We start from the raw sequence: 27,440 nt of genomic DNA on the forward strand, positions 1-27,440 counted from the left end.
TATTGAACTTCTGGAGTAGAGAATCCAGCTCTTCCTAACAGGATTTTATAAGTGGCCTGGGCTACTTTGACGAGGGCTGGGGCTCAGTGAGGTCTTAGGTCATGAACAGGCAACCTTCTGGAAGATGAAGGTTTACAGATAACTGTTTATTAATCAGAAGACCCTGTCTTGGCAGTGATGAAGACAGCTGACTTGACTTCTCTGCAAAGGTGATGAAATGGGCTCTGGTGGGAACAATAATGCTCTATCTCCCAGTCTTAGTGGTATGTACACAGGTGTTTCTTTGTGGCCCTTTGAGGTACACACTTTCATCTGCATTCACTCTTTTTGTGTTCTCTATTTTTTTAATTTAATTGCAAAAGAATTTAATTGCAGATTCCAGAGACACAAAACAAGATATCTAAATTCAATAAGTTAGTATAGCCTAAAAAATCTGAATTTTTACCAAATTCTCATAACCTGATTCTGATCAAAGTACTCTGAGGATCACACTTCAGGTATCTGCTTATTATTTCTATGGGTTTGAACTCTTTACTTTTGGAACTTGGCATTTCAAACACCACAATGAGAGGAGGCAGCTTACAATAAATAGACACACAATTCTTCCAATTCCAGATATTATCACTTTACTATACAAAAAAACCCCTAAACATTGACAAAAGAAAATCAAAAGAAGTTGCATTTTTAGACCACATTGGAAAAGTTACAAAAGAGTCTGATAAACAACAACATAAAACATCTCCGTACCATGTAAGTACCACCCAGAGAAATCCAGTCAACCATTTTACCATAGGTTGAATGTTTAGTACCTGAAGGTGAACCCAGTGCCCTCTTGGTTTATCATTTTCCCATAAAAAGATAAACCTTAGCATCTATATAAAACATGAAATTATTGTCAATGAACTTTATAGAAATAAAATTTTGTTAAAGAAAATAAAATATTAAAAAGATGACATAGGTTAGCTGCCAGTCAATATTAATGTTACATTTTCTTAAGATGCATTCAGTTATATCAGCCGAGGCAACACTGTTGAATTATTTTGAAGATCTGACTATAGAGTGCTGCTATTCCAAGTGATCTTGCTATGACATAATTTTATTTTACATATGTACAGATCATGTTATTGTATATACACATCAAGGAACTACTCTAGTCAACACATCTCAATGGTAGTGCCTATTTTTCAGGCAGAAAGTTTTCCTTTGGCCTCTTGCTCCCAGCATGGGGCATAGGAAGCCATTTCTTTCCAAGAATTCACTACATTCGGGGAAGTCTGTACTCTTAGCTGGTTTTCCTCATGGAATGATGAGCAGTATTAAGAATTTGGATGGATAAATAGTGTCTCTAGCTGAACATTTCAAACATTAGCTACACTTTTGATTTCTGTGCTTCTACGAGACTGTATGACCCTTTCATGTTGGCTCTTCTAGCAAAGTAAATGATCATTCCAATGGCTGGTATTATTAAGGAAGATGCACAATAGAGCACGAGAAGTTCAGGAGAAAAATAGTCCTTGTTATTTTCTCTTCCTGGAAAACAACAAAATGGGTGCAATTAATGTCTAGTACAAAAACTTTTTTTGATAGTAGTAATTACATGTTTTATTTTAACAGTACAACTAGTTCTCTAAATCAGAGTGAATCAAAACAGTGATAAGGGCCAGCAGGACCCAAAATGTGTATTTCTCTGAATTACCCAAATAATCAGTTGGCAGTTGCTATGATCATGATGAGTCTAAAAATGACAGTTGTTGACTTACACAAAGTTGTATCCAAATAGAATCAGGTTCAATTGTAGAATGGAAGCAAGGGCACAACTTTCTAGAGCTCGTTTACAAAAGCGAGAATTGGGGAAGAGTATTTGCTTTGGAATATATAAAAATCTACTAAAGAACTAGGACTCTGCTGACCATGAATTGAAATGACTAATTAATTCTCCAAGAAAATCCTTGTAATATCTAAAGTGTAACCATTATAGTCAAATACCATATGTGATAGTAAGAAAAAGAATTCTTGCTGAGAGCTTTTTCAGAGATATATACAAAATTTTAAATTTTGTATCTCTGAAGAGGGTGTCTTAATATATGTTATTCCTCTTCAGCATTTGTATCATCTCTTGATAAACTGAAGTTCTTTGGATAGTACATTTTAGTTCAAATGTTGCCTACTCAGAGGCATTCGCTGACCCACATCTTCCCCAGCTTAAATTAGGAACCCTGATATACTTTCATAACTCACTGCACTTTCCTCTCATAGCTCTTATCACTGCTTGTAATTAAGCATTTGTTTGTATGATTATCTATTAACTTTGGTCTCCTCTTACAGACTATAAATTACATTAGACCATGTTATCAATTTTCTTTTTGGTCCACCAATGAATAGCCAGTACCCTCTCATGGCTTGGAGTAGTTGACACCCAATAAATATTTTTTGAATAGTAATGCATTTCTTTTCGTTCTACAACCTATCACTTTGTCATTTAGTTGTAAATTGGGTACAGAAGGTAAGAGTTTACAGAACTAAAATTAGTACTTTTTCCAATCTACTAAAAATCATCTGACAGCTGCAATAACTATTTGACATCTTGACCTTATAAGAACATCTGGGGAAGATAACATGGCATTTACTGGAAGCTCATCTCTATTTATACTTCTGTTTGGGGCGCCTGGGTGGCTCAGTCGGTTAAGCGGCTGCCTTCAGCTCAGGTCATGATCCCAGGGTCCTGGGATCAAGCCCCACATCGGGCTCCCTGCTCGGCGGGAAGCCTGCTTCTCCCTCTCCCACTCCCCCTGCTTGTGTTCCCTCTCTCGCTGTGTCTCTTTCTGTCAAATAAATAAATAAATAAATAAATAAATAAATAAATAAAATCTTTATTTATACTTATGTTTGCCCAGCATTGTATGACCTCACAAGTATTCAATCTCTTAAAGTAGCATATATGTTTTCTGTCTTTGAAGAAATCTGACTTTGGCGATGACTACATTCCCTCTAGAAGTTTCCAATCACTGGAAATCAACCAAATAGAAAAGGATCATGATGGTCAGATGACAGGAAGTCAATTTTTTCAAATTATTAAAATCAAAAAGTACTTAACCCTAAACATAATGAAAACTGCCTCATCTTTCTACTTTCCTTCACTAGAGTAGAACTAGTCAAAGTGTAAGTGTTATATTTTAATGGATGTCCATTATCATAATGATGGTTAGGCATCAATACTGACAACATGCTGCACAATGGTATTTCTACTCCTATTGTTTTCTTTTCAATTTAATAAATGTTATCTTTTGCCTTCACTTGTCCCTTCAGGCATCTGCAGTCAAATACAAATTTGCTGCTGAGTCGGTTACCAGGGCAACCTTCAAACACTATTTTTTATTAGCTGTATAAACACTGAAAATCCTAGACTCCCAACCATTCCTATCATTGGAATACATTCAAGCCAAAACAAAGAAAAACAAAAGTAATTTTAAAAAACTCAGCTAAATAGAAAGTTAAGCTAGTTCGAAATACCAAGGAAAAATGGCAAATTTTTGTCTCTATTCATTTGCAGTTACTTTAAACTATAGCTTGGGGGCATGAATTTCTTAGTTGAGTGCCTAAAATGCCTTGATAGTTCATGTAAGTAATGAATGAAAAATGGCAAATATGTAAGTTACTCAATAAAGCAATTAGAAAAGACAATGTGTGAGAGAGTTTAAAAAGTAGAGAAGCTTTGATATATCTTTAAAAGAGGATCATTAACTGCAAACAGAATTACAAAAATGTTAGAAGTTCAATTTTCTGGGCCTAGGCTTAATTAAAAGTGGACTAGAGGCATCAAAGATGAAAAGAAATAGGAATGAATGAATTTCAACCTAGTTGTAACTGAGATCTCAATCCGTCCAGAATCATCCCCAATCCCATTAGAAGCACTGAGTACATATACCCCCATGTCATTTTGAGTAGCATGACACAAGGTAAGTGTTCCATTCTTTGAACACAGTAATTTCATTGGCCAGATCAACTCTTTTCAGGATAATCGCTACAGGTGGATGACCAAAAGTTTTACATAAAATTATGATATTTTCCCCTTCTTTAACATTTCTAGATGGATGAATTGATATTGTCATGTTTCGAGGAGATACTGTGAAGACAGAAAACATAGGGTAAGGCTTGCAATGTTGAGAAATTTGGCCAAATGAGTAGAACTTTTACCTGTTTTCGGACCTAAGTTCAAATTTTCTTTACACTGACATGTGGTTGCAAACTCTGATAGCCAAGTGCACAGGCTCCAAGAGTTGCATTTGTTTGCAGTCCTGTTCACCCCAAGTGTAGCTTCCAATACAAGGCATGGGGACTGATTAGTAAAGGCTAACATATTCTGCTTACACCAATAAGATCAACAGATCCTACTATGCATTCACAAGAGGGGTTAGGAAGTTAAACGGCCCCTGAAGTTTCTTTGCTGAGGCCATTGCTCACCCCACCCCTGCTCAGAATAGGGTAGGATGGACAAGGGGCTTGGACTTTTAAGAAAGCAATTTTGTAGTCTAAAGATTCTTTTATGTTGTTCAGCATCAAGATTGCCACTTCTGATTATTATCTTGAAAGAAGTCAATCCAGAAAATAGGCAACTAATCCATGTTCAGAGAACAGCGTTCCCTTTTGGTAGGAGGGACAAGAGTCTGGGTATAAACTTTTTTCTTCATTGTGCCAATCCTACTTCTTTAGTTTCCTTATCACCTCCAGGGAATGGTTTTGAACGTATGTTTAAACGCTTAGGAAATGCAAGACTTCAGAGACCAATGATGAATTGTCAACTTTGAGAAAAGCAAATGGGAATCCTGTACTCACCAATGATTAATGTCAACTTCCTGTCTAAACTCCATAGGATAGGACAGCTGTGCATGATTATTTTAGGGAACATTGAGAAATAACCATAGTCAACATGGAATTCAGCTCCATTTTGCCAACTCATTTACCTGATCCTGGAAAATCTTTACAATCCACCAAACCTCTGACTATTATTAAAAAATCACCAAAAACAAAAACAAAAAACTAACTAACCTTTAACATCGAGGGTTAAACTTCTTAATTGCAAGCCAACCTCATTTTTAGATTCACATTCGTACACTCCCGCATCCTCTAACTGGACCTTGTGAATGGTATATGCACCATCTCTGGACTTTAGCACTGTGTCTCCCGTCTCTGCTTTTTTCTTCAGGATTATCCAAGTTTTTGGAACATTTCCACATGTACAGGAGATAATGACAGTGTCTCCTTCCTTGACACTCTTAGAAGGAAAAGCTATAAGTTGTATGTCTTTCGGAGCAACTGTAAAGAGAATTTAAAAGGCACCTCTGATTGGGTGAAATTTATAAACCACTTTCATATTAATTTAATGACAGCAACAATTAGCTGTCAGGGACCTATTTGTGCTTACTGTTTGCATTAAATGTTTACAGGGGCAAGTAAAGAAGTCAAGGATTAACTGGTTTGTTATAAATGATCGTGTTTTTAATAAGATAAGACCTGTCTGTACTTCTCTCATGTCCCTTAATCTAATTCTTTATCCAGACTAGCCAAAAAATGGTATTTGATAAACAGCAATAGAATTCAAATGTGAAAAAAAACCATTTCTTTCTGTCACAATGTTGTGCAAAGTTTTACTTTGAAGTACAAAGGTCTTTACAGGCTTCTGAGTTTTGAGTTGGATTTTCCTGGATCAAGTTATGCAGAGATGGTTTTCTTACTATTCTTTTTTTTCCTTACTATTCTTAACAACCATAACTACCATTTACTAAGTGGTGGGCACTGGGCTAAGTATTTGATATGCAACATCTCTATTAATACACAGCCCATGGAAGAAGGTATCCTATCACCATTTTATAAGTGAGATTCCCATTAAGTTCATCTATTTTTGTGACTTGATTTGAGATTCTTTCCCCAAACACAGCTATGGAACCATGATATCCATCCTAAAGGCTTTCTTTAAGGTTGTGCATTGCCTTCCAAGGTTGTTTATTTAAAATACAAATTATCACTAAAATGAAGTAACAAGAAAATCACTAATACCTTAGTGGAAATAATACCGGGGAGTAAGAGAGCTCCAGTGGCGGGGAGGGGGGAGGAAAGGAACCTTTTTTTTAATCCCCAAAAGGGAGGGGTGGGGAGAAATCCAAATAGATCACTTCATGCTTTTGCCCAAAACTGCCTATGGATTCAACCTGTCAACTAGGAATTGTTTTGTTCTCAGTCTTGGCTCTCTGTCCTGGAAAGAGGGGTTCTGGAACTGATAACTGAAGCCATTATAGTGGTTCTATGGCAACAAGTTGATGAACCAGAGGCATGGACACTGCTACTTTTAACCTCAAAATTTACAAAAGGTTTACATGCCTTCTTAGGCTTCTAAGCAAATACTAGCATGTACCTTGTAAGAATACCACTCAGAGTCTAGTTCTGCCAGATATGGTTGCTTTAATCCTAACTAATTTCCAAATACATATATATCTCATCCTATCCCTATTTCAACACCATAATCATTGCCTCATAAGTGTAACTGGATCTCCTGGCACCATTCCTGCAGCTAGCATTCCACTCGAGGTTAAAGAATTTTAGGATAAGAGATGTGGAATGGTTTATGAGGAAGTACCATTCCAGGAACTTTCCAAGCATAGGAAACATCAGGAGCTCTTCAAAACTCCCAATCTATGTTTTTAGTAAAAATTTTGGTTCCAGGGAGGACTTTGTTCAAAACCAGCAACAACCAAAATAATACTAGCAATAATAACTCATTAATCACATTTTACTTACCTTGGATAATTAATTCTACTTCTTTTCTGCTTATTCCAGCCTGGTTAATCCCTTCACACACATAAATACCAGAATCTTCCATTTTTGTAGAAGTTAAGGTGAGAGTTGAATTCTCAGAAAGAGGCTGTAGATGCCCATTATTTAGCTGCCTGCTCCACAGGATTTCCGGAGCTGGAAGGCCATTGCTAAAGCACGTCATATTCACAGAACTACCTTCCTCCAGGATGGAGGAGGGGCTGACCAAGATGGTTGTATCCCTGGGGGCAACTGAAAAGGTAGGGACACTTGTTAGTTTGACCCTTTATACCCTGAGTTCCAAAAAGTCTTAATAATGTTGCAAAATTGAGCTATGGATTTAATGGATTGGAACCATTTATTAATGTCAATAACTTTACCAAAGGAAGGTTTCTGTCCCCATTTACTTAAGCAGACAGAATAATAGACAGTAGAATGTGAACATATCATGGATGTTTTCTAATAGACATAAGTTCTATAGAAAGTCTCTTACTACAAAAAATGGGTGATCACTGATAGTGTGTATCGACATTTACGGTACATTAAACATGACCCAAAATTATTTGAATCCCTTACAAGAAGGTGGAGTTCATTTTTCCACATCTCTAATCTTGGCTGGCTTCGTGATTCACTTTGACCAATATAACATGAAAGAAGTAACACTGTAGGATTTCCAAGCTTGAGCCTGCTTTCATTATCACCCCTCCGAAACGCAGCACTCTGGTGACTAAACCTATTCCACCTTCCTTCAGGAGGAAACAGCACATAGAGAAAGGGAGGCCCAGAAACCCCAGAGAAGATTCCAGACATACAAATGAGTCCATCTGTGACCAGCCATCCCCCACTGACCTGCCAATTGACTGAAAATGCTTGGGTGAGTTCATCTGATACCACAGTGAGGAGATGAACTGCCCTTCTGACCCCTTCTAGAATTGCCAACTCATGGAATCATAAGCTAATAAATTATTGTTGTTTTAAGTGTTAGGAGTGGTTTGTTATAATAATTACTTTAAAATTTCTTCCCCGGTTACTTTTTTTTTCCACAGAGGTTTTAGCTCTTAACTTCATGTTAACTATTGCCTGACAAACATGATAAGAAATCCATATTTAAATTGTGGTTACATCACACATGTACTTACCGTTAACATAAAGCGTCTGTGTACTCTGCCTTTGTTTGGGTTCAAATTCCATTTCACCAACATGTAACTGAGCCAGACAAACAAGAACTTTTCCAGCATCTTCAGTGGTGGGGATGAAGGTCATTTCCAAACTCTTAGTCTCCAGAGATTTCTTGTCCATGTCCTCCAGAAAGGTTTTACTCTCTATGATACTCTCCCCCTTAAATAATTCAATCTCCAGCCGGTCAGAAGGATACACACTAGGAACCTCGCAGCTCACAGTGACTGGGTTTCCACTCACTAGTAGACCACTCATCTCGATCTCTGGATCTCTAGGGAATGCTGCAAATATCATGTAAAAATGATGTTTATATGTGACCATTCAAAGGAAAAATGGAACTAAATCTCTATTAAATGCAAAGGCCTCAAAATGACAGTTTTAACTCACTTGGGATAGAATGATCACCAATACATAAATAATGACATTAAGCATACATATTTATGATATTAAATATAAATAAGGCTATCAACAAAAATACTTAATACATGAATCAATCAAGAAATAAATATACTGGGGCGCCTGGGTGGCTCAGTTGGTTAGGCGACTGCCTTCGGCTCAGGTCGTGATCCTGGAGTCCTGGGACCGAGTCCCACATCGGGCTCCCTGCTCAGCGGGGAGTCTGCTTCTCCCTCTGACCCTCCCCACTCTCATGTGCTCTCTATCTCATTCTCTCTCTCAAATAAATAAATAAAATCTTTAAAAAAAAAAAAGAAAGAAATATACTTCCTATTTTTCTCTTCTTAGTGATATGCAATCTTTCTGACAGCCATGGACTGGTCTTTTGGAAGGAACATGAGTTTCCACCATCTTATTTAGCAACTATACATTTTAAATGTTTTAAATATTTCCCATGATGTATTGAATATTAATTGTGTGTTGTTCTCTTAAAATGCATTATCTCGGTCTTTAAAACAGCCTGATAAAATAGGTGTCGTTTAACTTATTTTATAGGTAGGAAAACTTACAGAGAACTTATTTTATAGTTAGGAAAACTTATAAACCTTATAAAAGCTCAGAGACTCTCATTAGGTATTGTATCTATTAAGCCACTGAGTTGCGATCAGAACCCTTATTTCTCTGAGCTCAGAACCCAGGCTTGGTTTCACAGAGCTGTGTAGCCTCTGGGTATCAAATAAGACCCACAGGGCAGTTCTCAATTTAGAAATTTTAATTTCCAATGGCCAGGTTTAGACAGTAAATTTTAAATGTTTCTCAGACAGTATTTGTAGTTAACAAAAAGCTATGAGATTTAGATTCTAAATAATTACACTACGTCTTATGCAAACCAATAAAAATAAGACTAAAATAGTTATCAAGAATAAGAGCCATGTGAAAACTTTTTCTCCTTAAGCCAGATGTTGTTAAACTTTCAAATATTTCCATATTGCAGTAAGGCTGTACCACAGGTTCCCCTTTCTGTTGGGAATGTGCCTACATCAGCAGATCCTGGATTCTGGGTAATGTGATAACCCAGTAAAATTTACCCTTATTTTGAGAGGTTCAAATCCCTTCACAGACATACTCGAACCCGTGCTAAACAAAATCCTGATGGGCAACACAAGTTTGGGCAGGTTTTCTGGTAGAAAATGTTCTACTTTCTCTTGAATTCAAGGCGGAGAAACTGTCTCAAAGTAATCCATTTTCAGGTCACTTTGCATATTTTGTCATTCATTCATTACAATGGAGGAATTCCAGGATATCGAATTCATAGAGATTCGAGGCTGGAAATGATTTTTATTAAGGTGACAGGAATAACAAGAAGAAGTGCGGCGGACGCATGCAGTGGAATCAAGATTAAGATCTAGTGCTAACGTCACCTGAGCAGCTGCCACTGGCCATCCCCTAGGACCAATATCACTACCTGTTTTCATTCTGGGCTTTCTCCTGCTCCCCCCTGCCTCATTTTTTCTCTCACCCTCCCATTCAGCTTTCCGAATGTGCCTTCAAAATAGTAGGCTCAGGCCTCACCCTCTGTTCAAATAGCTGAGCAATAGTAACCCCTCTCCAGTCATCTGAATGGGTATTGACTCTCAATCTTTGCTCACTACTACTTCTGAACACCCCCGTACACACAGAGGGGATGGGAAGCAGTGAATATGTAGGGCGTTCAAGTGCATGATGACAGAGTATTGCCAAGACACAAACGAAGGACTGTGGATGCTGTGTACGTCTATAATATACACTTAAGATTTGAGCCAATTAAGTTGCGTCAGAAATTCTGGTTCAGAGATTTAGGAACAATTCACAAGGCTAAATTCCCTTTCTAAACACATGGATCTCATTGTGTATCCCAGACTTGCATTCTGTCTCTTTCAATAAAACTGAGGGGGGAAAACAGCAAACAATTCTGAAAACCACTTACAGTAGAGGTCCACACTAATTCTCTTTTCCAGTTTCTTATGGCCACAGGTCACAGTGCACAGGTAAGAATGTTCATTCTCAAAATTCACAGGGCTCAGGGTCAGCGTGGATTTGGTCCCCTCAGTCTTCACCTGCCCACTCAGAGGGCTATCTATCTGTGTTCTCCAAGAGAAAGAGGGGGACTCACAGCCTGTGACACCACATGTCAACACAACTGAGTCGCCAATCTGAGCAATAACCTGGGGTCCGGGGGAGATCTCAACAGTGAATGGTTTCTCTAGCGGAAAAAGAACAAGACAAAAAGAAGATAAGATTCTTTTCTTCCTTCACCACATTCCAATATAAATATGGTCTTCCCCCCCCTACCCCCCCAATCTCTTTTTAGCTAACATCTGTGCCAAGAAGAAATTACTCCTTTCCACCTTGGGACCATCCAGAAAGATGTTTTAAAGAATGAACCCACAAGAGTTCATTGACTCATTCATTTAACAGAATGAATGTGGATAAAAACGTGTCAGGACAGAAGTTGGCATCTTTTCATGACAATAATTCAGTCTCTCCTCAGCTGTAGTTTATCAAATATCTGTAATAGCGGACAACAGCTCAAACAATGTAAGAGGTTCCAGTGTATAAGGGTTGTGTAAACCACTTTGCCTGTATTAATTATCTCATTTAATCCTCACAACTTAATCCTTCTCTTTCACTTTCTCCTGCTTCTTCTCTTTATTTTCCTCTTCTTCTTTCTTCTTCCCCCATCACCCTCCTAATCCTCTTTCTCCTTACAGAAATTTAGGCTCAGAAATGCTAAATAACCTTATCTAGTTTGCAACTGGCAAAATTAGGACTTGAAGCCAAGTGGGTCTGATTCAAGATCCCAGCTTTTCAGTTGCTTGAACAACTAAATCAAGTCACCCTCATGTGGAGGGTGCACGATCTTGCCTCACCCTCTGTTCAAATAGCTGAGTAATAGTAACCCCTATCTAAGAGATAAAGCAAGATCTAAGAGAAGTTGTGGGAAAAGCTACAAAAATATGTCTTCCGATTAGATGCAATGCCCATAATGGACCAGCGCTTAAGAGTTTCTGTGCCAACAATATAAAGTTATACCATTGAAAGCACACAGAATCACATTGAAAGCAAAGTCAAAATCTAAACATGAAAATGATATGCAAGCCACCTCTGAAATTTGTTTGATGCAGTACGAAAATACTTTCAATTAATTCAGGAACTAAAAACTGAGATAGGAGGGCAAACTGCTAAGTCTCAAATATCCAGAGGCGTTCTTTGGCTACAGTGCGGTCCCTGCTGGACCCACAGCCTGCCTTGGGATGCTTCCTGTCTAGGGAAAAAGGGAATTTCCAATCTCCACTCCCTGTTCCCTGAAGAAACTGGGAGTGGTTGGGCAACCCTGAAAGGGACAGATGAGACTCCACAGAAAATCACTAAAATTGTTCCCCCAAAGAGCAGACTGGAGATGGAGGAGAGAAATCTCAACATATAAGTAATCCAAATACACCACATTTTGCAGGTTTCTCATCTGCACCAGGAGAAGTTATTTTTCTCTTTGGTTTGTTACCATGACATTGTAGTATCTTCCAAAGAAGGCTTTCCTCAAATTACCTCAATGAACTGATATGCTATTAGACTTTGAAAAAGAGAGATCATTCAGAACACTAACCAGAGTTTCTGAATTCCTTATATGCTAGTGTGGGAATGGGGAACTTGAAAACAGACCCACTTTCTGCCTGTGAAGCGCTCTCAGATCATTTTTTCCAATGGCTGCGTAATGTTACCAGGCAAACTTGAGCCCCCTGTGGAGTAATTCTTAGGTAACTGGAAGGTCCTTTCAAAGTTCAATTCTCTCTTCAGTACTTAAGGTTGTTAATGTCCTGGGGCGCCTGGGTGGCTCAGTCGTTAAGCGTCTCCCTTCGGCTCAGGTCATGATCCCAGGGTCCTGGGATCGAGCCCCGCCTCGGGCTCTCCGCTCGGCGGAAAACCTGCTTTTCCCTCTCCCACTCCCCCTGCTTGTGTTCCCTCTCTCGCTGTGTCTCTCTCTGTCAAATAAATAAATAAAATCTTAAAAAAAAAAAAAAGGTTGTTAATGTCCTGTGATGCAAAATTCAAAACAGTCCTCTCTAACCCCAGAGCGCATTTCCTTTTCACACTGAAATAGGATCTAGTTTATTAGGGGGTGGAGTTATCCAGGATGGGTGATTAGTTTCCCATGATTTTATTAGTTTAATACTTTCCCGGTCTCTTGAGAATGGTAACCTAACACCCCACTGAGTTAATCTACTGATGGTGAGTCTCAATTTTATTGTTTTAACCATCCAAATTTAAACCCTATGTTTTCATATTGTAAAATTTTGTGTTGCTCATGTTTACAATTTATGCAATCAATATTTACTGGACACCTATTTTGTGGTAAACACCCAAATATTAAAACACACAGGCACAGTTCCTGACTTTAAGGAGCTTGCAGTTTAATGAAAAGACATATTTAAATAGATACATTATTTTGGCTCTTACTAAAGTATATTTAAATTATCTACTTACATGCCTGTCTTTCCTCCCTACACTATAAGCTCTTCAAGGGCAGTCGCCATAACTTTTTCATGTCTGCCCCTAAAGTACCAAGCAAAATTCTTGGATTCTTGGACAAGGGCTCTTGATTAATATGTGTTGAACTAAACAGAAGTACACAAACTTCGATAAGAGGTGTTGAGTGTAGACAAAGGGAGGAATGACCAGCTTTGCCTAACACAATCTGGAATTGGAAGGCTGACAGGATCTTTGTCTTGAAGGATGGCTAAGACTTTGCCAGGTAAAGAAAGGGCACTCCAGGGAGAAGGAGCAACATGGACAGAGGTACAGGGACACCAGTGAAGCTACAAAGGTAGTTTCTGACCAGATTATGAAGAGTTATTTTAAGAAATGTGAATTTTAAAATACATGCAATTAGGGTTTCATTGAAGTCATATATAATGAGTACCTTTTTTGTTTAAGGTATATACTCTGATAGCATTGCATAGTGTTGATTATCTTGCAGACAGAATGATAGCAGGATGACCATATGAAGACAATTAGCTGTTTAGTTAAAAAGTCACAGAGTTTTGATTAAAATGTGCCTGTGTTAAAATCATAGTAAATGCCCCTAGTGAGCAATTTGACTCTAGGCAAAGTATGAACTATGCTGAACCTGTGTTTTTATTTATCTTATAAGGTAGTGGTAAAGACCAACAAGACAACATATATAGAGTGGACAGTAGAATTCCCAGCAAATATGAGGCATATGATTGGTAGGAGCCATTATCCATTTCCATGAGACAATATGCTCTCGTCTGTAAAATGAGTATAAAATACTTACTCTTTAGTTATTTCTTGAAGATTACAGCTAACATATATAAAGTACCTGGCATATAGCTAGTGGTCAATGAATGCTGTTATTTAAAAAACATCTTGCAAGAGTCCAAGTCAGAGATGACAAACAGACAATGGCAAGAGGGTTGAAAAACTGAGGACAAATTCTAAGGATCATTTTGAGGAAGAAATGACAGGTTTGGTGATATGGAATGGGAACATGAATTTGGGAGTAAGCAGCATATAGTGGCCCAAACACTGGGAGTCCAGAGTGAGTAGAGATGAGGACAGATATGGTAACCTGAGAATACTAATATTCAGGCAGCAGAAGGAAAAGAGAAAGCCAAGGAATGAGGTGGGAAAGGAATGGTGAGAGATGGAAAAGACTCAGAAATGCAGAGCTGTGTGAGCTCTGGGAGGAAAGACTTCTGAGAGATATGAGTAAGATGAATATACAGTTGTGCTACGGGACTTGACATCAGATGGATCATCAATAAAACTTAAGGAAGCAATGTTGACATTGAAGTTGTCTCCTTATTGCACAAACCCCAATTATAGCACCTTTATCATTCCTTTCTCACAATCTACTTACCTTGAACAATTAATTCCACCTCTTTTCCATCTTTCCCGACCTGATTGACTCCTTCACACACATAAATTCCAGAATCTTCTATCCTCATAGCAATTAAAGTCAGAGTTGTGTTCCCAGAAAGGAGCTGTAGATTCCCATCATCTAATTTTTTGCTCCAGAAAATCTGTGGGGCTGGGAGACCCTCACTGGAACATGTCATTGTCACAGAACCACCTTCTTGCAGCCTCGTGGAGGGGTTTGCAGAGATAACTGTGTTCTTGGGTGAGACTGAAAAGGCAGGGCACACGATTAGTAACTGCTAGGCATCATCTTGATCCAACAGGGATAATGTATTTCTCTCACAGACTGTATTCATATGCTTTCACAAATTTGACAAACTTACTCTGTCATATTAGTGTAAAATCAGTATTGTGGGGTAATAAAAATCAGTCAATCCGATTTCAGACTAATCTGAGTGAGTTACTTTTTTTGATGTTTGGTATTTTCAGATGGCCACAGATACTCAGAAATTAAGAAAGACCCTTAGAGTAATATGGTTCAATCTCCCAGAAGGCAGAAGTCCTCTTAGTATCCTTGCCAAGTGCTCATTTAAGTTGGCTTCAACACTTTTGGTTGAGGGAATCGCTGCCTTACAAAATAGTCCATTTGATTTGAAGACAGCTCTAATTATTAGAACAATTGAACTGAAACCTTCCTCTTTGTAAACAAATTTCACACAGTGACCATAGTTCAGTCCTCTGCTGTTACAGAAGAAATCAAATCCCTTTTCCACATGACTGTCTTTCAAATACTTAATGATAGCTCTCTTTTCCAAGTTTTGTATTCTCTAGGAAAAATACCCCCATCTTGACTATGCTTTTCAAAATATTGATAAAATCCTTTCCATCTCATTCTCTTTCAGCTAAACATGCTATAGTTGGCAATACTTCTTTTAAATGTAGTGTCCAAAGCAAAACACAGCATTTTAGTCTAGAATGGAGTACAGTGAGTCCACTCCCACACAATTCTGGGACTACAAGCCTGCCTCAAATCTGCCCCCGGCCCCGGACTCAGGGAATGTGGAGGTAATCACACCTCATCTCCACTCTTCCATCCAATGCACATATGTATGTGTGAGCACATGCACATGCAGACGAGTTCGCGAGCGGGCGTGCATGCGCGTGCATGCACACACACACACACAGAAAACAAGTGCTCACCTTGTAAAATCTCTACAACTTAATCTTTCAGGGCACATTATAAGAGTTTGCAAAACATAATTAAAAACATCTCATTTGAGCCCACTTCCTACAACCCAGTCAGCTGGTATTATTACTCCCCTTTGATAGATTGGGAAATAAGGAAATTGAGTGACCCAAGTTCACACCAAATGGAGTCAGAAGTCTTCTCAACCCAAATCCAGTGCTCTTTTCATTGAATTATGCTGTTGACAAATATATTCTTGATGAATAAAAATGGAGTAAAAACTATAAACTAATGCCTTCCTGACTTTAGCTGACTAAATTCCCACAAAGACTAGACTACATCACACAAGTACTTACTGTAGACTTGTAGTTTTTTTGTAGTCTTCCTTTCTTTGGGCTCAAAGTCAATTTCATCAATGTTTAATTTTGCTCGGCAAACAAGAGCTTTCCCAATATCCTCTTTGGTAGGAATGAAGGTTGCCTCCAAACTCTTGGTCTCCAGGGACTTCCCCTCCATAGGCTCTAGAAATTCCTTATTCTTTAGGAGATCATCGCCCTTCAGCAGATTTATCTCCAGCCTGTCAAATGGGTAAACATCGGGGACCAAACATGTGACAGTGACTGGCTTCTCCAGTTCTAGGGGGTTACTCAGATGGATCTCTGGGTCCTTAGGGAAAGCTGTAAAGATCAAGCAAACACACATGAGTGGGCTTTCTGTTCATGTAATATAAGGTCTTTTACTGATTTAGTGCAGTGCAAACCAAATCTAATGTTTCTGTTAATAGTCTTAATTCATTGTTCAAATAGCCTTTTATGGTTTGGGGTGGGTTCACAAATCAGAATCAATCACCTTTTAGGAGTTCTTCAGCACTGTCCTGCATGTACCAAAGGTTGCATATTATTAGAGTAAAAGAAGGGAGAAGAAATTAATGTTTATTGGATACTTCTTTGTGCCCGTCACTGTGCTATTCATTAAATATAAATAATTTTCCTGTAACTCTAAGACATTTCACATTTCACAGATATGAAAACACAGACTTAGCACATTTGCATAACTTGCCAAAAGTCACACAGCTAGTAAATGGCAAGTCTGGGATTTCACTCAGGATTTCTATTATTCTGTACTGTTACTGAAGATTTACATTATATCACATTCTCTTATCTTAAGGCAGACATATGTCCACTTTACAGATAAGGAAACTGAGGCTCAGAATATCATTACAAAGAACAGTTATTAGGCACCATATGCTAAGAAATGAAGCGAGCGACATTAAATAATTGGTTCCTGAAAATGATGCCTCTGCCAGGAATTCATCCACCAGGAAGGTACATCTGTGCAATCTTTAAATTCTGGAAGGGAGATCTGCCTCCTGCAATGCCTGACTCAGTGTCCTAACCAGCACTCCACTTGAACCTTCCAGTGCCTAGGGAACAGGGAACGTGCTATTTCAGTCAACCATTGCTTCCTTTGCAAGGGCTAACTTTTCATTACAAACTGTCATGATGGTAACCCATTGGCTGGATTCAGGACTCTGTACAATAAGAACATAACGGTCCCAGCTCTAAAGAATATTACAATCAAATGTGGAATGGAGACAGGATTGTTAAACATAACGAGAGACAGATACTCTTGAAGAAAAAACCCCAGGAAAGATAATTAAAGCCAGAAGGGTCTTTAGTCCTCTTTTTTAAATCTTCAACTATTTGATGCTTGAGAGCAAAGACAAGGAACTGGAAAGGCTTTGCTATGTGAAAAAACAGTATTTTTAATTTTTCCACCAATAATTTCTATCCCTCGTATTCTGTAAGAAATGTGTCCATAATCTGCATAGTTTGCTGTCAGGTAATATAAGAATTTGCTACTTTTCCCTGTATTTACATAAGGGGGCTTTTCAAGGAGCTCACGAGGCTGCACAGACAAACTATGCATGTACAACCAGCATAATTGGAAGCAGCCGGCCAGGCACGGTTTCTTGGGATGCATTAGCAACACATGGAGCTTATTGAAGAATCAATTACGGATGCCGGGCAAAGCTGAGCTCCACCATAGCAGAAGGGAACCAAAATAATTATAAGATAATCAAATGGGGTCTTCATGAAGAGATGGCCATAAAGGATTGCAGGGTTTGTTTTGTTTCATTTTGTTTTGTTTATCTGAAAGAGTAGTCATCAATAATCAAAGACAAGATTTTTATTTCAGGTTGGTTCTTTACTCCTCTTGCTAATTTTATATGCTGGATCAAGAATGGATTGACATGCATTTTGGTAGAATGGCAAACTAGGGATGTTTATTAACATTCATGAGGCAAATCTAATTCATTACACCAATAACCTTGAGGTTGAGTGGTGGAGCATTAAGGCTTAATGGAACCAAAAACAAAAGCAACCCTCCTAAATTTATCTGTACCAAAGTCAAACGAGTGAAATGTTTGCAGATATTTTCCTTATGTCTAAGGGAAAACTCTTGTACAGAAGCCTATTACTAAATTACAGATCTCCTACTTAAACTGATTTTAAGCACAAAATTGCATAAGAATAAATAAGTGGAAAATCCCTGAAGAATGGAATTTGTAAACCATTTAGGCATATGACCAAGTAAACATGTAAGGATATAATCAAATAGAAATTTTTGAAAAAGAAGATTAAAAAACTTCAGAGATCTTCATTTTATGGCTAAGAAAAGAAAAGCCCAGAGAGGCTGAATCTTACCCATGGTCACTATGTTTGTGGCAGAGTTAGAAATAAAGGCAAGGTTTGGATTCCTTTTCTAGTGCTAGTAGTCTTAAATTTCTTGGGGCAGTATGTCCTCTAGTCAAGAATCTGGACATGAGTATCCTTTCATTTTTTTTTTCTTTTAAAAATACCCTTTCTAAAAAAACTTATTTTAAAGCAAAATTAAGAGAAAATCAAAGATCCTCTGAAGTACTCACAATAAATCTCCACCTGAATTCCTTTTTCCAGTTTCATAGATCCACAAGTCGCTGTGCACACGTAAGCATGTTCATTGTTGAAACTAACAGGATCCATGGTCAACGTGGAATTGGTCCCCTCATTTCTCACCTTCCCATTTAGCGGACTGTCTATCTGAGTTCTCCAAGAGAAAGATGGGGGCTCACAGCCCGTTGTACTGCAAGTCAGTGAAATGGCATCACCAATCTGAGCAACAACTCTGTTTTCAGGGAAGATCTCCATTTTAAAAGCTTGAGCTGTGAAGACAAAAAAGAGAAAAGCAAACTTTGTTTAGTGTTCTACTCCCTCTGCTCTGTTCTAGTACAATGTCCAAAACACAATCTGGCTGATCTCTTTCGTAAATTTTGAACGAACTGCAAGGCAGCCAAAACGCACTGGAGTCACTGCCAGAGGTGTTGGAATCATGGAGAACTCTCAGTCGTGACCTTGATGCCCATTTATGAAAGTTGTTTTGGCATTTGCTAAGTTTAAGCTCATTATCAAGTACAGGAAACTGAAGAGATAGACCTCAGTAGAGATAGAATCCAATTATTTATTTGACACTGGAAAAAGATATCTAAAAAACATTAATTTATAGCTCCAACTATGACAATACCATGGTACATAGCAATACTCAATAGCACATTACATATTACATTCAATTGTTTTCCCACTTAAAAATCCTAGTGCCTTTCTTCACTACCATTGCACAACTGACTGAAGCCAAAATCAGAGCTGAAATGGAATGTGAGCATTTGGAACAGATCAAAGAAAGAACTTACAAACTGCAAACATCATCCAAAGTACATTTGAGGCTCCAAAGATCACGACCATCTTCCTAGGCACTTTTAGTTGCTGCTGTGATGAGAACATAGTAGTCCCCAAACCTTTCTTTCTGTCCCACCTGGAAGTGTCCTGGAAGAGACTTTAGCCCCTAAAGCCAGGGAGGCTCAGTGAGGAGTGAAATGGAAAGTCTGCTCTTTATAAAGGGTCTTGTTGCAGAGACACAGAGGCGGAGGGAAATCCCTTCAAGGGGAAACCCGGAGCAGAGCCAGAAAAAAAGTTTCACTGACACCCAGCCAAGTCCAGGATTAACCCCTTCATTTGCTCTCAGTACTGAAACCAGTACTGAAGAATGAAACACTTCCAAGGTGATAAAATTAAAGCTGTTCCTGATTTTCACTACAAAAGGATTGTATGGTGACTAACATAACATAATAAAATAAAATAAAATTTTTTTAAAAAAGACCTGAGCTGAAAAAAAAAAAAAAGGATATCTTTGCAAGAAAAATACAAGGGAACTCTCATTTCAGAATAATGCTCATTTTGGGGCGCCTGAGTGGCTCAGTTGGTTAAGCGACTGCCTTCGGCTCAGGTCATGATCCTGGAGTCCCTGGATCGAGTCCCGCATCGGGCTCCCTGCTCCGCAGGGAGCCTGCCTCTCCCTCTGACCCTCCCCCTCTCATGTGCTCTCTGTCTCTCTCATTCTCTCTGTCTCAGATAAATAAATAAAATCTTTAAAAAAAAAAAAAGAATAATGCTCATTTCAAAATAAAGGAAAAGCAAGAGAGAGGAGGAGAGAGACAGAGACAGAAAGGGAGGGAGGGAGAGAAAGAATAGTAAATTATACTCCAGATTTTGAAGTGGCTAAATAACCACTATGTCATATGAACTAATTATTCTCCATTAAGACATATTTGCAAATTCTAAAATAGGGTCTAATTTTTCGCTTACAAGAAAAAAAGAAAAGCTCCTATCTTTTTATGAGTTATTTTTTAAAAAGAGAGACCACTTAACTTTTCAGTTCTATTCTTTCTACTCATAAAAATATTAATAAAAATAATTCTTTTAGCAACAAACGTCAACTTTCTGAAATGATTTCTGAAGTGGAAAGTAAAGGAATGTTACTAAAACAAGAGAAATAATTTTTCCCTTTTGTTTCAGGAAAGTTACCAATCCTTTGGTTCAGCTGCTTGTTGAACTGAAATTCTTTCACAGACTTAAATGCAAATGTATGGAATTCATCTGAAGTGGTAAATCTCTTGGATTGGACCACAGACACAATCAAAACATGAAAAATAATTTGGTTTTGTTATATGGGAGGTGATGATAACCAATCTGATGCTCTTCCTACCCCACCCCGCCCTACCCAGTGAAATTATTATTTTTTTAAAGCTGTTTTAAAAAAATGACAGTTTGGGCCTTGCACACACATAGCTCAAGTCTTTGCAAAATGCTTGCTAATCAAAAAGAAACCGGAATAGCCACTTCCTTGTATTATACACATGCTGGTCTACCTCCTCCATTGGATCATCAGTTCCTTTAATGACTGGGACCAGTCCTTGTACATCATTGCACCTACCTCTACCTTACCAGTATCTAATGCATGGTTTTACACTTCATAGAAACAACAAAAGTACAGTAATAAATACTGTAAATTAAAATTTGGAAAACAGACTTTCAAAATGCTAGCAATCCTGTGTAAATACTGAATGAGAAAAAGTTGGATTCTACAAGAAAATACCCAAGCTCATTGACTCATGGGGATGTGGATAACAACCAGCCAGTGCTATGTAACGAAGGCCACAACTAAGGTTGGCTGGAGAGGCTTCTGGACATCTTCCTGAATACCGATGAGGATGGACTCACTAATGGACAAGGAAGGAAAAAGAAGTGGGAGAAGTGAGAGAAGCTATTCTGAGGCTCTGATATGTGTTACTTCACCTACCAAGTATCTAGGGATCAGAAAAGTGGCTTCAGGCAAAATAGGCTGGTAAACCAGTAACCTAGTGGTCCTTCACAAAGTTGTCCTCATGGAAGAAGATGATCCGAACCATTTATGTTGACTCCTTAACTTCAGAAGAAATCTAACAGGGATTAAGGAATTTTAATGTATTTCTCTGTACAAAAACAAGTGACTGATAGGATCTAATGAGCTCCCAAAGACCAAGTCTTGGTAAATAACTTCAGTTCTGAGTTTGGATATGATTCCAAGTTTTGAACATCGAAGAATTATCTGATCTATTGAATTAATTCATAGTGCTTTCAGCGAAATATTAGATGAAGTCCCTCATTATATCTTTGCTTTGCACTCCATTTGAGGTCCAATCTGCTTCTTCCAGACTGAATTGATTGTACTCTTCTTTTTTTTTTCTTTAAAGATTTTATTTATTTGGGAGATAGAGAGCACAAGCAGGGGGGGAGAGGAAGACAGAGGGAGAGGGAGAAGCAGGCTCCCTGCTGAGCAGAGAGCCTTATGTGGGGCTCGATCCCAGGACCCTGGGATCATGACCTGAACTGAAGGCAGAAGCTTAACTGACTGAACCACCCAGATACCCTGACTGTACTCTTCTATGGCCTCTCTACACTAATGTATACTGGTAACAGAGCACCTATTGTGTTATATTTATCTGTTAATAAATCTATCTTTCCCAATTTACAAACTCAGGCTTTTTTGTTTTTCATCTTAAAAATCTAGACCAAGATAAGGTATTCATTAAATTTTGTGTTATGAATGAATGAATAGAGTTGCAAGTGTAAGTACAACAGATTGGGACTAATCTGCCTGGATAGAGAGTTACTGTGTTTTGTCTTTGAAATTGTTCAGTTCAACATTTTTATCAGCAACACAGAAGACATGATTATCTAATTTATTCATAATAAAAGACTGGAAAAGTTAGTTAACCTTAGAAATGACAGAATCAAGATCAAGAAGATCTCAAAGGATGATGAAGTGAAATTTAATAGGAATGCATTAAAATCTAGTATTTAAATGTAAGACATCAAATAGTTAAGTACAGATGGAGGACCATAATCCATAGGAAGATGGATTTCAGTGATCCATAAAGTGAACACCAGTTAACATTGCTATGAGAAGCCAAAATAGATGCAGTAAGCTCAAGCTGTACTCATAGCATTCAACCTTCTAATCATCTGAGGCCATCCAGGACCATATTGGGAACAGAGGTGTCTGATTCAGGATGCCATTTCTTATGACAGAGACAAAAGCAGAGAGTATTCAGAGGAAAGTGATGAGGATGGTAGACAACTCCAAAATCCTTGCTCTAGTAGGGAGCTATTGAAGGAACAGTATGTTTTGTTTGGATAAGGGACACCTACGAAGGTATGTAATAACTGAATGACTGCTATGTAGAGGAAGGAATACGCTTGTTACTCTGTGTTATACCAACGGCTACAGGTGGCATACATTGGTATGTGGTTACTAGATTATTAACTGTAGGAGGGCCAGGAATATGTGTGTCCTTTTACCAGGAGAGTTTCAGCATTTAACATAGTGACCAGTGGATAGTAAGGGCTCAGTAAATCAATATCTAATGGATAAATAATTACAGTTTGAAAGAGAACCTAACTCACAGCCCAACAGTCCTGAGTTCAAATCCAGATACTCTGCTCAGGAATTGTAAACCTTGCACAGGTATAGCTAGCTTCTCTGCACTTGTTTACACCTGCTCAAATAGGGGTAATAGTACCATCTGAAGTGATTCACATGATGTTTATGACTATCAAATCAAATGGGATCATGTGAAAACTCTTTAAATAAATACATAAAGTACTATATATATGGCATGTAATAACATTAAAAGATAGCCATATTGAGCTCACTGTAAAGAAAGGACTTCCAGTTATTAAATCTTTTCAACAATGAAATGGGTCACCTCAGGAATTCACCAAGTCTTAGTCATTGGAAGTGGTCAAGCAAGGTTGGATAACATCTCCAAACAGTGTGGCAGAGGTCAAGTTTTGCCTTATTTAAGATATCCAATTGGATGGCCACGAAGGTGCCCTCCACTGTTAGGATTCTTTAATTGTGGGCAGTGCTATCCATCCTTTCTGGCCTAACTTCATCAATCCCCTCATTGTCCATATGAAAATTTTAAGCATCTTCTGATGCTTCTCTGGTTGGACTCTGAGATGCCTCAGGTATACTTCTTTCAGCCTGTTCTAATAATTACTGAGTTTGTAGCAACTCCAATTCTTCATGACTTTCATGTAGGCAATTTATATGGGCCTCCCTGGAGCAGAGTTTCCTTAGGTGACCTAACACATCTGAGGGAATTGACATTCCCAGTAGTAACAGTGGCTCATTATGACAGAAATTCTCACCCAGGTGAGAGAAAGAGCCATTCACTTTTTGGTGGGCATATCAGAATGGGTTTGGGAAAGTGACAAAACACTTCAGTACATTGTATCGTGTCAACTTCTCCCCACTTTAAGAATCAAAGGATCTATGTTTATGATTCCATTTGGCTCTATGTAACAGAAATCTTTGACAGTGGCAAGACTAGTGCGAGATTCAAGGCAATGCAGTTCAAGGCTGGATCAGCTACTTGGAGAAAACATCAAAGACCAAGATTGATTCCAGTTGCTGGTTCTGTCATCCTTGGCATGTGGTTAAACCTCATGATCCCAAGATGGCCGCTCTGTCTCCAAACATTACATCTGTATCTCAAGCAGGAAAATCAGAGGAAAATGAAGGGCAAGAGGACAAAGCCAGTGGAGTTTAGCCCCTTCTAAAGAGCTTTCAATAAGTTCCAGGTGGTGACTTCCTCTTACAGCTCATTGAAAACGTGGGAGATTGAATATTTTAACTGAATACATTGTTGCTCCCAAATAAATTGGGATGTTGTTTATAAGAAAAAGGGAAGAATGGATGATGAGTAGGTGATTAGCAGTGGCTGTCACAATTGCCTACTTCAGTTCAAATTACAAATGTTTATTGAGGAACTACTGCACAGACACTGCTCCAGCACTGGGAACATATAAATGAAGACACAGACTCAGTTCCTATATTAGGAATGAAGAACTGCACAGTATCCATAAAGAACTTTCACATAGTTCAACTTGTGACATAGAAGAGTATCCATTTATTTACCTCTTGTCTGTAATTAGGGAATAAGTTGTATTTTAGCAAGCGAATAGAAGTTTGAAGTTTTCTGGAAAACAAACTATGGGAAGAATCATTTGTTCAAAGCCCAATTCACCATGGATTTATTGTGGCTTTCTGGAATTTTGAGGAAAATATTACTCATCATTAGTAGTAAGAAAAAGTCTATTTAATAATACACATGTACCTGATTTGAATGATTTACTAAATTTTTAATCTAGAACTGAATTATTATGTAAAATAATAATAGGAAAAAGACTGCCACTATAGAAATTATTTCTCCTTTCCCTTTTGTAAATTTATTTAGCAGAATTCAGAATTTTAATCATTTATGCTTTGACTATTGCATATTTTCAAGTTCAGCATTTCATCTGGACAAAGGTGCCTTTGTGTATTCCAGTTCTGTTAGGGATGACCCTCCTCTATTCTCTGCTAATCCCCATCTCTGGCCTTAAACACCTGGCCTTGAAATTGTTCCCTTACTTATTATTTCCAGCATGGGCTTTGCTTTCTCAACAAATTTTAACATGTAGGGTGTAGAAATCTTGCCTGGTTTTACATATTACTTGGTCTGATGTTCTGACTGCCCCAAATGCCTGTGATAAGATGAAAAATAAACAAGTGCTTTCTGGGTTGCTGGGTGTTACCATATGCATAATTACTGAGGCAATAATCAGGACATTTTAATCAGTTATTAATAACACTTCCCATTTATGTAACTCTTTCCCTGAAGAGTTTTCCAAAGTGTTTTGAGATTATTGTCTGTGAGTCTCCCAGCAACCCTATGAGAGGAGTGAGGTGGCTGTTCTTGTCTTCATGGCGTTGATCAGAATATTGAGGCTCAGAGAACTTTAGTGGAGCAAGATCACACAGACAGTGAACTGAGTCTTAAACTCAGCTCCCCTCTCCCTCAGTTCACTACTTGGTGCACTACACCAATGTGCCTCAGTCTCAGTATTCGTTGAAAGACATACCATCCCCTTGATGTCACTTAGAGGACCCAGAAGTTCCTGAGTCTAACTCTAGTTTGACATAATGAATACGACAGGTGATCCAGGAGACTGCACCCACTTCTCCTCAAGCTGATGAGTATTAGCTTCTCAATACCACTTTCAGGGCCATTTTTGAAGCTTAAACACGGCTTCTGCTGCAAGTGTACAGGAAGGAGAGGAATGAGCAGACAGTATGGGAGCACCTTGTCCAGATTCTCTCCTAGAGGTCCAAGATCTAACTCCAAAAAAGGAATTCTTTTTGCCTCTTGTCAGAGCTTAGAAAAAAAACTTAATGGAACCCTGAGCATCAAAACACACTTCCCACCCATATTCTTATAGCTACCTCCAGTTAGCCCTAAGAGAGATTTCCTTGACAGCCTGGCCCCAAATGAATCCAACTCCATTCTTCACTTGCAACATGGGCAACACTAAGGAATGAGAGATGAAAATATTCAGGGTTCTTCTCATTCCAGAATGATTGCAAAACATCTATTTACATTGTGAGAGGAGACTTGGAGAGGACATTTTATGAGATTGTGGTAAATAGGAACAAACAAACACATGGGAAAGATAAAAGAGACAAATACCATAAGAGAAACTATCACTCTAAACCAAAATGTGTTTGTCTATTAATTAATTATTTAATTTGGGAATGATTTCATAATTACAATGATCAGAGTTTTGTATGGAAACAAGGAAAAGATTTTCTGCCATTTGATTAAAGCTCGGCTACCTTTCCCCCAAAGCATAACACCTTTGGAAATCTCCCTTTAAAATATTTTCAATTTCTGTGCTAAATTAAAGTTCCAGTTTTCATAAACAACACATAAGATTTTCTTTTGGAACCCAGTGTCATTTCAAGAACTGTAGCTGAGCGCTGCACTTTTAAACTGCTTAGAGACATTTTGACATTTACGGGGTATCATGAAGAGAAAAGTAGCCAGGAGCCAAGACACCTGGGTTCTTGTTTCTCTTCTGTAAATAAAAGGGTAATCTAGGACAAGAGTCTTAACTTTTAAGGTCCAAGTTTTTTAACCTGCAAAGAAGGATAGGTGATCTCAAAGTCCTTCCCTTTCATCATTATGATTTCTGGGCTAATAACAACTAACTAAAGAACTGTAGACAAATTGGCCAAATAGCTCCTGGTCAGGCAGTAAGACTCCAAGCAAAACCAACACTGGTCCTCTTGCAAGGCACGTACCCCTTTGCAGGAACTTCATGGAAATCCTACTTCATGGCTTTAGGTCATTGCTATTGCTTTTTATGCTATAGATAGACTTTCTGCTGTTGGCTGAGGCTCTGGGCTCTAGGATTTACTCATTCCCCAATGTTTGTATTTGTACCCTGGACGTGGACATATCTATTTCCCCTCCACAGCTAAGGTTGGTGATAAAATGAATATTTGTTGAGTGTTCTATGTGCCAAGCACCATTCTAGGTACTCAGGAATACAGTGGTGACAAAGTAAACAGTATCTCCACTCTCAAGGAGTTTCTGTTATAGAGTAACGAGACAAAGAAACAATCAGCAGGGAAGCAAAGCAAACACCAGGTAGAAGTACAAAGTGTTTGAACAAGAGGATGAGGAATTTCTTTCAGAAGTTTCTCTTCTCCTTTCCCCTTTCTTCAGTATATGTGTGTGTGTGTGTACTTTAAATGTTGTTAGTGGCCTGAGATATGGAAAACGGCATGAAATAAATATCTTAAGAAGCCACACACATAATAAATATCTTTAAAAGTCACTGGTTTTGTCCCAGCCAGGTTTATATAGAGCAGTGCAGGTTCTACAAGGTATGATGCTGGATAAACCAAAGTTGGGAGTTTACCAGCTGAGGACAATAGTGCAAAAGAAGGGCGCAGGAGGTGAGGGTGAGTCTGGAATATCCTACATAGGAACAATAAGACAGAGTCAAAGAACTGTTAGCTTGGGATTATAGTAAATAAGTTGGAAAAAAATAAGGAGGTAGTGAGTGATCAGAAAATGGTAATCTTGATATTAGGATTTCAATTAGAAATAATAAGAATTTGAACACTACATCAAAAACTAATGTTGTACTATATGTTGGCTAACTGAACATAATAATAATAATAATAATAATAAAATATTAGGAGT

The 27,440-nt window shown here is 38.3% G+C and overlaps 1 protein-coding gene across 2 annotated transcripts; it reads right to left on the reverse strand.

Moving 5' to 3' along the window:
• Window positions 1-609: 609 nt before the first annotated feature.
• VCAM1 (vascular cell adhesion molecule 1) lies at window positions 610-19,581 on the reverse strand. Of its 2 annotated transcripts, XM_045897096.3 has the most exons (9): window positions 19,215-19,581; window positions 18,414-18,689; window positions 15,841-16,161; window positions 14,300-14,566; window positions 10,349-10,624; window positions 7,947-8,267; window positions 6,793-7,059; window positions 5,047-5,313; window positions 610-1,530 (listed from the first exon to the last, which is right to left on the reverse strand). In XM_045897096.3, the coding sequence occupies exons 1-9, from the start codon at window positions 19,303-19,305 to the stop codon at window positions 1,370-1,372; spliced, it is 2,247 nt and encodes a 748-aa protein (XP_045753052.1). In that variant the 5' UTR covers window positions 19,306-19,581; the 3' UTR covers window positions 610-1,369. The 2 variants fall into 2 exon arrangements, with proteins under 2 accessions (XP_045753052.1, XP_045753053.1); XM_045897097.3 differs by lacking the exon at window positions 5,047-5,313 and having other exon boundaries at window positions 19,215-19,398.
• Between the last annotated feature and the right edge of the window lie 7,859 nt (window positions 19,582-27,440).

The sequence above is a fragment of the Mirounga angustirostris genome, unplaced genomic scaffold, assembly GCF_029215605.1.
Source record: "Mirounga angustirostris isolate CCGP_5_RB_7025 unplaced genomic scaffold, mMirAng1.0.hap1 SCAF_4, whole genome shotgun sequence".
NCBI lineage: Eukaryota > Metazoa > Chordata > Mammalia > Carnivora > Phocidae > Mirounga > Mirounga angustirostris.